General features: G+C 40.3%; 1 protein-coding gene across 7 annotated transcripts in view; it reads right to left on the bottom strand.

The window, feature by feature from the left end:
- KHDRBS3 (KH RNA binding domain containing, signal transduction associated 3) overlaps positions 1-12,662 on the bottom strand; it is a 180,503-nt gene that overhangs the window by 120,257 nt on the left and 47,584 nt on the right. For all 7 annotated transcript variants that reach the window (XR_003523740.2, XR_003523741.2, XM_035727224.1 and 4 more), the window contains exon 2: positions 270-388. Coding sequence is in view for 5 of the 7 variants with exons in the window: in XM_035727224.1 (XP_035583117.1) it covers positions 270-388 (119 nt within the window). In the remaining 2 variants the exon portion in view is untranslated. The remainder of the gene's footprint in view (positions 1-269; positions 389-12,662) is intronic.

The raw sequence follows: 12,662 nt of genomic DNA, 5'->3' as shown, positions 1-12,662 counted from the left end.
ACGTAGGTTGTCCAAAGTCACATCACTAGGATGATTCAGAAGCATAATTCTTTAGGGCTCCCTAACTCACACTAAAGTCAAACAGAAAAGACAGGATCACTAAATAAGTTTTTAATTCTTGATTAACTTTAAAAGTGTATCTGTGTTGGTGTGAGGTGGGGGAGGGCTATGCTAAGGGAAAACACCTCAAGAAAATATCAAACAATACAGACTGAACATCTGCTCCCTTGTGACTAGGCTTGCCACACCTGCAAACCTCACCGTCTTACCTTAGGGAACTGCTTTACAGGGATTAACACTTTCTGTCCCAGCTTCATGTTCTTATTAATCACCACATCGATGTACTTTTCTTCATCCTTGCCTTCTCCTTTTTGAAACTTTTCTATTTCTGTGGAGGAAAAAAGATAACCATGAAGTGTACGACTTAGGACCTCAGAGGTTGGAGTTCTTGCTAGCTCTGCTGTGGCATGAAATCAAATACAGAAACACAGACCATCAGATCAATAGGGGTTTTTCAAGTAATGACGTATTTCCCACTTGATCAATCATTCTTCACCAGTACTGTAGAAAAAAGGCATGTACCATGGCTCTGCAAAGTCAAATCTCAACAGCCCATGCTAATGGAGGAAACAATGAACTAAAAAACAGACACAAACAAAAATAAGTTTCTTGGGGCCTTCTGGAATCCTAGAGAGAGGCTGCTCAAACAGCTAAGAAAAGCCAGAAAACAATCTCTGTTCAGTGTTACAAAGTACTGACATCCCTATGCATCAGCTCTGCCTGGCTCTCCGAGGCTTACCCCGCAGGAACTGATTCTTTAAGATGGCGTGAAAAGTCCTAGACAACCTCCTGTCAGTTGACCTCCCCACCCGAATCTACCCTCCTCACAAGTGACATGGATCAACTACACACTCATGTCTTCATTAACATTCTTTTCTCTGCCTGTAATGTTATTATTTCAACGTCACACATCTCCTTGAAGATTCAGCCACATCAAATACTATTTTTTATGTGTGACTATCCCTTTCACCAATGAGGCAGGAAGGAAAGAATCAATCACTTCCACCTTGACGCTCAGAAAACACTTTACACTGAATTCTACGATGACTCCTATTGGAGAGAATGTGGTATCTCCACAGTGTATCTCCGTCACAGACAATGTTTGGAACCTCCCATTCACATGCTGAAATCCTAATCCCCCATGTGATGGTCTTAGGAGGTGGGGGCTCTAAGGAGGTGACTGGGTCATGAGGGCGGAGCCCTCATGAAAAGGATCAGTGCCTTATGAAAGAGACCCTACGCATGGAGCTCTTTCACCCCTCCTCCCACAAGAGGACACAGCAAGAAAACAGTCGTCTATGAGCCAGGAAGTGGGCCCTCATGTGACACCAAATATGCAGGCATGTTAATCTTGGACTTCCAGCCTCCAGAACAGTAAGAAATATATTTCTGTTGTTCATAAGCTCCTCAGTCTATGGTATTCTGCAATTGTACCCCAAGTGGACCAAGATACTCTCCCACCAGAACATAAATTTCTCTTAGGTAAAAATCTGTTTCTTCATCCAACAAACATCTACCACTAAGCACACACCACGTGTACCTTCCAGATCTTGGAAAATTTCAGATGCTGTTTCCTCACGTTGTTGCCTAGAGCATTTGGCTGTGTAAGAGGTACACAAGCAGGTGCTTCAATGAGTGCTGAATGACTGTGTACATGCACTGCTCCTTCCAGACGGACCACAAGATACGCAGGTTCAAGGAAGGGAACCACAGCATGGAGCAGGCCCAAACCTGGCATCAGGTGTAGAAAGGGGCACATGTATTCACTTGTTTTACTTACTGGGCTAGCAATACTTAAGAATTTAATATGTGCCACATTCATGACGTAATTCAATCTTCACAAGAGATGGCAGACAGGAAGTTCAGAAAGGTTACTCTGCCAGTAATAGCAAAGGTAGGACTTCCTCCAGGTTTGTCTGACTATAAAGACAGTGTGCCACTGCAGTCTCTCCCACCATTTTTTATGTCACAGAAGACAGAAAATAAGATTTTCATGGCACCTTAGGATAATGGAGGCTCTGCTGACAGCTGGAGGCTTCAGTCACCACTGAAGAACCCAGGGGTACTGTCGCCTCCCCTCCCCCACCCATCTACCTCTTCATGCTCTGGAGCGCTAACCCCCCAACTGTCTTGCTTGTATTCAGAGTTGGACCTGATCTCTCTTCTCCACAGTGACAGTCTTGATACCTATCATGATAGTCCTGAATAAAGTCTTCCTTACTATTTTAACAAGTGTCAGAATGATTTTTTTCTTTAACAGTGCATGGTAAAAAGTCAGTATACATGTGGGGTATAATGAAAAATATCTATTTGGTCTTTGTCCCAGGTTCCTGGCACGGATTTCCTAGAACCCTACGAATTTCCTGAGTGATAGGGCTGCACTTTATCATTCCTAACAAACCCCTTTCAAGCATAGAAGACTTTATGCTAATGAGATGACTCTTGCAGGAAGAGGGAGCTGGCTGCCAGGAAAGCCGCCCGTGTGAAAAACCAAGTGTGGAGCTAGTATGTTCAGCACTCCCACCTGTGCAGAGAGAAGAGGCGCTAGAAGGCGTTCAGTCATCAACGTGAACCATAATAGTAAGTAGAGTGCTTTTCTGCGTCCTGGGAGTCACTCTAGCACATTACCGAACCTGAGGAGCAGCCGTGGAAGCCCCACACTGGCAGCTCATCAGGCTGTAGGTAGCCCGAGCGCTCCACCTGCAGCTGATGACTGAAGGAAGTGAGGGCAGTCTTGTGGGACGTAGTCCTCCTCCCGTGGGGTCTTCCCCTAACCCCAGCAGTGAGTGTCAGAACTGAACTGGTCGAGCTGCAGGACACCCAGTCGGTGCTGGAGACCTAGCTGGTGTCAGCAGACACTATACAAAAGGGGTTAAGAGTGCTGGGGAGGGAGATAGAGGAGAGCAGGAAAGGCCCTGAAGATAATACTAAACTTCCAAATAAACTGATTATTTTGTTTGCTTTCTTGTATAATCCTAGGTTTTAATCCAGAAAACGAATTCTAAACAGAATCTGTATGGGAACAATGTACATTAAAATAGAAGGATATGAAATGCAAAGATTTACTTAGATAATTCTTGTTGTTGAAAACACCTTTAAGAGTACTTTTCATCTTGACTTTTTCCTATTAAAAAAAAAGTTAAAACAGTATAACAGGATGCATAATCAAGGGAAAAGTTTCCTCCTACACCCGTACTCCACAGGTAATGACTGTAACAATACCATATACTCTTTCAAAAGTTTTCCATGAATACATAAGCACACACTCACACGAGCGCATGCACACACACAAAGGCTTTAAAAATTGTAGAACTAATGGTGTAGGTGAGCTAAACTAGCTTTGTTTTCCTCAGTAAAGAACAATAAGTCACATGCTATCTGCTCCATCGAGTACAGTAATTCACGACTTCAGCTTTAATTAGAAGAAAATTAATTCCACGTATTTATTTATGCATTTATGCTATAATTGGAAATGCCTTTAGCATAGAAGAGTCAACAAAATTATACTGAAACTTTGTAGAAAGGAAAAAAAGAACTTTTATAGTACATAAATGTTTGTTAAAATAGGTGTAATTACCTATTTTCAGATAACACTGCATTTTTGTGATTTTGAGCACTCACAACATATGCACGACATGTTAACTCCAGAGTCAGCATTCAAATGTTATTCCTTGCATCAGTGACAGTAAACATTTTAAGCAACACATAAAATCATAAAGATTAAAAAATTAGAAAAATTATGTATTTTACAATATATTAAAGTTTGAGATATACCTATGATTTTGGAAAGGTAAATAAAAATTTAAAAAAAATACGTAAAATATTTAACTTCCTCTCTAGACCATCAACTCTGAAAATCTTATGTTGCTAAATATCTTGTCACCTTAAGTAAGCTTTGAATGATGTTAAAATATAGTATTTCACTGTTTAAGATTTATTTGAAAATTGTGAAGGCCTGATGCCACACTACAAGTGTGTTGGTTTGCAAGGACTGGACCTAACACACACCACACGACAGCAGAAGGAGCCCCAATCCCTAGGGTCCAACACACCTGGCTTAAATCACAACTATCGTACTTGCCGCAGACCCTCTAGCTACCAAATTCAAAACTGGTCAAAACTTTTGTGGTTCTTTTAGGGACTATTCATTCAATCACCAATTTTGCAATTTCCACTTGATTGAGCATTGCAAGTAGTTTGATGTTTTCATGAAGTCCCATAAAATACAATGCAAAAAAAAAAGTGGGGGGGGCGGGGACTGTACAACATGATGTATGAAATCCTGAAACAGCTTCCTGGTATTTATGCCTCTCCCTTACCGGGAGTTTCATTTTCCAAAGCCCCTGTGACCACATCTGTGATCTTCTCTAGAGAAGGGAAGGTACTTTGACACGACCAAGGTGGATAGAACCTCTTGGTTAACTGTAGCCAGTGAAGGCCAACCATAGAGAAAATCCAGTAAGGTTTCTGAGGTCAAATGCATGAGGGATTTCACTTTTACTAATCCCCAGATTACATTTGTTACCACACAGTTCAATGTACCAACGCTATCTCCCAGCTCAGAAATAATAAGCAAATGTGTGATTAGGTTTTAGATAATGTAGGGGATTAAAATGTTATGTTTGCAAACCATGGACATCAAATTTCTGTCAGCCCAGAAACCTAGTGTCAGTTACAATGTCTTTCTTATTTGTTCATTTCTTTTTTGTTTTTGCCTTGGGCGACTGCAAAGCTTCCTAAGCAATGGCCACTTACCTTTTTATTTTAGCCCATCAAATAGAGTAAAATCCACTAATCCTCTAAAAAACAGCCAAATCATCTTTGGATTTACATGAATGAAATTTTCAGTATTTATTGAAAAGGTTAAATAATTTGAGAACTGTAAATTTTCATTAAAAATGCTTAAGTTCGGGGCACCTGGGTGGCTCAGTCGGTTAAGCATGTGACTCTTGATTTCAGCCCAGGTCATGATCTCATGGTCCTGGAAATGATCCCCACATCAGGCTCCGTGCTCAGTGGGGAGTCGGCTTGAGGAGTTCTCTCCCTCTCCCCTCCCCCTGCTCTCTCTCTCTAATAAATCTTTTTAAAAAATGCTTAAATTCTCTCATAGAATCAAGCACATTTAAATCGATATTTTCCTTTTTCCGAGCAACTCCATTTCTACGAATTCACCCTGTGGACATAACTTTAATGTAAAATATTCTATACAAAGCTTATAGCATTGTCTTTAATAGCAAAACACTGAAAACCATCTAAATGTCTAGCAACAGGAACCTGGTTACAGGAGCTAGGGCATACGTGCACTATGAAATAGCAGACAGCTACTCTATAAGATCAAGAGCTCTTTATGTTCTGATAGAAAAAGGCCTCCACCAGATACACGGTTGAGGACACACACAGACACACACAGTGTGAAACAGTTTAACAATGTATGTCCATATTCACTTGTATCTCCATAGAAAATGTCTCTCTACTTACAGATACGAAACTAGCAACAGTTACATTAGTGGACATGAGGGAATCGGTGGGCAATCAGCAGGACTTCATCTTTTATGTTGTTTTAAATTTTTGAAACATGAATATTTCACCATTTAAATTACATAAAAGTAAATTTTTAGACATTTTATAAAACTTTTGTAAACACTGAAACAGAATAGAATAAAAATTTATACAGAAGTGGCCATGCTTGTATTTTGCATCTTGGCTAGTAACCCAGAGCTTTAATCTCTCTTGATCATTCATTTTAAGTTCTTCATTCCTATGTTATTTTACTGAGACTGTAGGGGCATCTACCTGAGCTGCTTATCTCACTTGAAGCAACAGACAGATTTCTGAAAACTACATGTAAAACATTTTATTTTGAGAATCCGGTAATATTTTCAATGCAATGAGGTTCACTTGGGTGAGCAGTGAAGACTGGCACCTACCCAAAAGCAGTGACTGGGTTCTGATATGTTGAGGAAATGTACTAGGTGCTGGGAACAGAATATAGAGAATGTGTGGCACAGAAACAGACAAATTTAATATAATGCACACAGTGCTGCAGGAAAGGGACTAGCAGCTTTGGAATTTGGTCAATTATTTGAAAAGCTAGCAAGTATGTGCTACAGGGTAAGGAATGGAGTTTGTCAGGCAAGGAAATGATGAATTCTTCACTGAAGGTAAGTAGCCCTGTGTAATACTAGTTCACATTCGCTCATTCCATTAGTGAGACTGTACAGTTGATAGATGGAGTTTTACTAAGATAGCAAAACCTATTTTTCCCTTTTCTCTTCAAAAAGTACAAAATGGAATAGATCAGACAGGTAAGGATGACAAGATCCTACCATCACAGAGTCCATCAGGGACAAGCTTAGGCACGAACTCAATTTCCTGACCCCACGTCCTGGGTTCCTGCAGAAAGACAGAACAGCTTCAGGGTGAGAGGAGAGGTCAGCACCGAGAAGAAGTGAGGACAAAAGCATAAAAGGGCAGGCCAGGCTCCTAAGGTCAAAACTGAGATCCTACCAGATCAGTAACAACAGGGAGCTACTACAAGTTGTCAGGTGGGGATTGTCGTGATGGGAGACAGCCTTAAGGAAAGGCAATCTGGCAGCTTAGGAGCAAGTGACATGGACGAGATGCGGAGAGAGGGGGAGAGAGAGGGAGAGAGAGGCAGGTTAAAACACAGCTAGATAATAAAACAGTCTGTCGGGATGAACAACCACTGTGGGATGACACCAGACAGTTTATTTATAGTTGACGTGGACAGAAGACAAATGAGAAAGCTGTCAGAGGCAAAGCCCTCATATTTAGAGAAAGCGTCAAGTCTACTGACTATCCAATCAGAGAAAACACACAGGACACACCTGTGCTCCTGTCCCCATGCTGTATTGTCTATCCCACAACACCCACCTTTGTCCACAGGTTCTTAAGCACCGCATCCACCATGTTGAACGTAGGCTTTGAACTTGCGCTCTAAGACTAGAACATTCTGTGGGCTTTTTGCCTTGAGGTATCTTCTCTTTGGTGTCTCCAACTAAATTCTACTTCCTAGAAGAGGTGCCCTTGAATTCCCAGTTAACCAAAAAAACACAGCACTCTAGCATGATGTTTACCACAGGTCTAACCTCCTACTTCATGCAATACCCTGTCAGCTACCCCCTTTCAATCCCTTTCATGGATGGAGCCTGGAACGTGGTGAGGGCTCCCAGGTACAAGCTGTGAGACTGGACGGTGGAAAGAACTCATCATTACAAACACACATGCTTATAGCCTTACCTTTTATTCAGTCTTTTTGCTTCTTTATCTCACATCATCCTGACAATATTCCAGGATTGGTGAGCACTATTCACATTTTACACATGAGAGAAGTTTGAAAATGTGTTTCTGAAAGTCACACAGTTTGCGAGCCACATTACTGAGACTCAAACTGAGGGCTCTGAATGCAGGACACTTTCCCAACATATTCCATCCACAGGTCATTAAAATAATTTGTCAAGCTAACCACCCAATCAGGGTTCTAGCACACAGGGTTTCTATAAAGGAAAAAAAATGCATTCTTTACAAAACAGGTCAATGAAAGAATGCATTAACGAACCAACACATTCCTGTGCTGAGGCCATATGGAATTTATCTTTTAGGTCAGAAACCGTTAGCTAGAAACCCTGATACTCTGCAACTCTGCCTATTCCTAGAGCTTCTGTTCTTTCCCTGGGTGAATGATCCAAGAAACAGGATTCTAGAAGGAAACGTGGCATTCAAACTGGGTAATCTGAACAGAGTTTAATTAAGGGCCTATATATTAAAGGTGCAGAGAACCTATAATAATAGCAAGAAAGAATGGTGTAGCACTCCGGGGTTAGCTAGCAAGGGAGGTATTACTGCCCCAAGACATGAAGCACGAAGGGGAAAAGAAAAGCAAAGAAAGAGGCTGTGTGGCAAGGGCAGCCTGACAGGGGTCACAGACTCCCACAGAGGGAAGCAGACAACTCCCGGTAGCCCGACAGGGAAGAAGCCGAAGAGAACAAGCACTCTGATCTCACCTCTCCCTCCCGACAGTCGGCTGCTGGTGCCTTCCGCTGGGCAGGTACCGACCCAGCTACAAGCCAGAGGCCAGAAGTGTCTGGCGAGACCGCCCTCGTGCCATCCACATTGGCCTCCTGGCACAGAGCAGAGTGGAGAGCGTGGCAAGAGGACGTGGTAAGGCAAAGAGAGCTCTGCAGCCCTACATCTTCAGTAAAACCCCAAGGAGTCGTTAAAGAATTTCTCATGTCTCCTTTGCATGTCAGCTTACCACATGGAATATCACACAGCCAATGCTGAAAAGTCATGACAGTTGTTTCAGAGGTCACTTATACCAGTAGTAATGAGGTAATTATTGTCATTACTCTGTTGACAATGAGCCATCAGGTACAGGGCTCTGTGTTTGACTTAGAGTCTCTTTTTATTCTACAAAATCTATGATATATCACATCCATTTTACAGAGTAAGACCAGAGGATTCAAATGGTTAACAAATTTGACAGAAGTGAGGTAATAAGGAGTTGATTCAGGATTGACATCAAGGTATATCTAATGTCAAAGCCCATCTTACTAGTTGTTTAAAAGCTACGTAGGGGGCGCCTGGGTGGCTCAGTTGGTTAGGTGTCCAACTCTTTGATTTTGGCTCAGGGTCATGATCTCAGGGTTGCTGGACTGAGCCTCACCTTGGGCTTGGTGCTGAATGTGGAGCCTGCTTGAAATTCTCCCTCTCCTTCTCCCTCTGCCCCTCGCCCCACTAATGCATGTGCACTCTCTCTCTCCCTCTCTAAAAATAAATAATAAAAGCAACTTAGTAAAAAACCATTTAAAAGGGTCATAAAAGTGTAGGTAAATAGCCCCAGTTAGCCTGCACAATAAAGTCCGAGTGGGTACAGAAATACAGCAGGAGACCCCCTTTCCAAGCACCAGACCCTGTATGAACTGATCAGAGACGACAGGACTTAGCCCCGGATCCATGGTAACAAGAAGCCCACACAAGGAGGAGAATAACTACATGCTCAACATTCAGAAATCTATTTCAAAATAATACAACAGCCCACTTGGAGGATTTAAATGGATCTTAAAAGATATATATATATATATATATATATATATATAGTGTTCAAAGCCACTGTAAATTCTATTTGACAGATCACTAAAATGTTACTGTGGCTGCTGGTCTGAAAATAATTTTTTGTAACTTCCAACATGATAAATGTTTTCACTAAGGAATTATTTTATTTAAGCAACCTAACTGAATACCTATTAGATTCAAACCAGAGTTGAATACACTAAAACCTGCCCAGACTAGATTGATTCATACAGCTCATGATCTTGCAAATAATCTTCCATAAACAGAAATAAATGACACAGCAGAGTAGAGATGCATATCACTGTCTAATAAGGATGAACAGACTCATCATAAACACAAACACATATATACCATCCAGGAAGCAGGACACAGTCAATACTCTAAATATTAACAATGCTTGGAAGTAAACTATTTTTATAAAGACAGAGCAAATATTTAGGCACAAATATCCTTAAATATACATACAGCACATAAGATTAAAACATATATAGAAAGAAAGGAAAGTTAAACTCCTCCAGGAGGGAAGAAAGGTTAATGAAGAGGAAGGGAGGAATTAATTCTACCCACCACAGATAATTAACAAAAATATAGCAATAATATAAGCAGCCGGAATTTATTTACTATCTTCCAGGTATTTAATCCTTGTAATGGTGCGGCAAAGTAGCTATAATCTTTATTGTATAGAAAGGGAATAGCTGCTTGGAGGCATTCAGGGACACAGCTGAGGTCCCGCAGCCAGCCCCCGATCCAAGACCCCAACCACAGTTCACCTCTTCCTAAAGCTATGCTCCCTCCAGTTTCTGGTATTTCTGTAGTACAGGGATCTTGATTTTGAGTGAGAAAAAAAAAAATGCTTTGGATTATTTCATTTTTGCAGAAAGTCACCAAGCTATTGAAAGTATCAAAAGAAATAATGTTTATCACAGTGCTTTAAAAATTATAATATACAGAATATAGGCTAGTATTGCTCACTTAATACAGTGTTTAATTTGCAATGATTTATTTACAAGTATCTCATTATAGAATGGATTTCAAAAAGAATTTGTGAAAGGTATATGATTCTAAAGAAAAGCTATATGATTCTGAAAAATCAAATCCAGATAACTAAAAAATTCTGAGCACTACTCAGAATTATTATGAACATTTTGTCAAATTCTTTTTAAGGGAAGAAAAATGCTTCTAGTATATTGGCATCTTAATTTCCCCTGAAATATATGCAGTCATTCACCAAACAAAGGGCATCATGGCAAAAAAAAAAAGAGCAATACAAAGATACAGCATGATCATTCGGTGCCTCAAGGGGAAAGACTCAAAGACCTTCAGAAGTAAGTAGGTTACTGGATTTTGGTTCTAAATTCTAACAATTTTCAAAATAAACTTCTAATTGCAAAAGGTTTTTTCCCCCCTATAATTTTAAAACAATAAAGACCAGAGCATGTAAATCTGAGCTGAGACACTCCCTAAAACTGGTAGACGGTATCTAACAAGTTAAACAGTTCCTATGTGCAGGACACTACACTGGAGGCTTTGCCTCCATTTAGTCCTCACAACTTCTCAGAGTGATGGGGCAGAAACTATCATCCCCTTTTTCTTATACCTGATCAGCAGCAGAGCTGAGGTTGAACTGCAGCATTATAGACTCTCAAAGGTTGTGCTTCTTCTCCAAATTACCATACAACTTTGGCTTCAAAAACCAAACAAAACCTTCCAAGCCAACAGGTGAGCACAAGAGATTAAATTCCACCACCAATAAATCAACAGAACTTTATAGGAACAGTCCATCGACTGCATTTATGGAATGCCCACTATTTACTGAGAAATAGGACAGAAGCGGAGACGGAGTTAAAAACACAATAAATGTACCACGGGGCAAACTCATTCCCAGCATGATGCTATGCAGAGTGACAGAGACAGCAAATGACCAGGGCTCAGGTTCATCCATGGTCTTACCAGTTCTAAAGGTGAATGTTGGCAAACTTCTCTTCTACTGACCCATTTTCATCTGGTAGTAAAGAAAGTTCAGAAGTATTTATTGGCATCAGCTGCCAAGAATGGTTCAGCCTCTACTGAAATCACCCCAGCAAGGGAGGCAGGAAGACGGACCAAGAAGGGGATGAGAGAAAGGGGCTAGGAGTTCCTGCCTCCCCAAACAGACCAGTCCCATGGCTGTTCCAAATGCTGCAGGACTGTTCTGGAGAGAGCCCAACACATTTGTCCAAAGAAGATCTGGTAAACCCACAGACTGAATGCAGAAAACACTGCATGAGGTTAATTCAAGTTAACAATGATTTAAGTTGGTCACTACTGAAAGGAGAGATGGGAATAACTACTAAAGATTGAAAAAAGGAAAATCTACATTTTAGTTATACCTGCCTGAGGGTTACACCACATCTCTCACTTTTAATTGCAAACATCATTAAGTATACTGCAAAAGACCAGCTATCTTAAACAATTATCAGGCTCCAGAGGTCACCAATTAGAACCCTGCAAGGATTTGAATTAAAAAAGCTTTTATGATTAGGTGAAGTAATGATCCAAGAAAGAGATTAGTTCTGTTCCGACTGTACTCATTATAAAACCCATTTCCTTTGTGTGAAGATTCAGTGTCTTTCTCATTTATCCTGCTGGCATTACCACACTTGGAGATAGAAATATGACTGGACTAATGATACCCTATAACAACCATATAATGCAAGCATTTTGCTCTCTATTACTTTCATATCTAATAAGATTACTAACGAATATTTTCTATTGGTTAGATATACAAAATGCAGACTCTATGGCTATGATGGACTATTCAAAATAAATTCAAAGTAGGATATAATCATGCGAAGTCTAGATAGACATTTTTAGGCCAGTTTCATAATCATAATCAGTCCCTATTTATACAGCAAAAAGTCAGAGTAGTTGGGGGAAAATGATCCTTAAGATATTAAATCACATTTTTCATAAGCTGATACAGGGTCACTTTTATAAAAAAGAATACAAAAAAATAACACGATCAAGGATTGCAACTAGATTCCAAAAGAACACATCTACTCCGATACTATTTAAAAGGTGTATCAACAAAACCATGAGATACACTAGAATAATAAACATGGCTAAAAAAAACAAAAACAAAAAAACACAGCTTAATATTAATACAAAACATACAAGATGCCTAAAAATACTATATTTCCCTCATAACTCAACGTACTTCTAAGCTACCTGAAAATTGCCAAATAGGCATAAAACACTTTTTAAAAACAAAATACAGTAATAGCAGAGACAAAAATTTTGTCACTCAAATTTCATCATCACAGAAGCTAAGACATTGATAAAAAAATCAGTTTGGAAACACTTTAACAGTCCCAGCTTCTGAGGACAGGAACATGCCAACACAGACACATACAGTTTGCTGGAAATGAGGACAAGCTTCCCACGCCAACGGAAAGCTGGGAAGAGTTACCCACACGAAGTCATTCTCCAGCTACATTTTGTCCACGGCTTCTCCTTAGGAGTCAGATGCC

Source organism: Zalophus californianus, chromosome 4 (assembly GCF_009762305.2).
Source record: "Zalophus californianus isolate mZalCal1 chromosome 4, mZalCal1.pri.v2, whole genome shotgun sequence".
Classification (NCBI taxonomy): domain Eukaryota; kingdom Metazoa; phylum Chordata; class Mammalia; order Carnivora; family Otariidae; genus Zalophus; species Zalophus californianus.
This window is presented reverse-complemented; position numbering and strand designations above follow the sequence as displayed.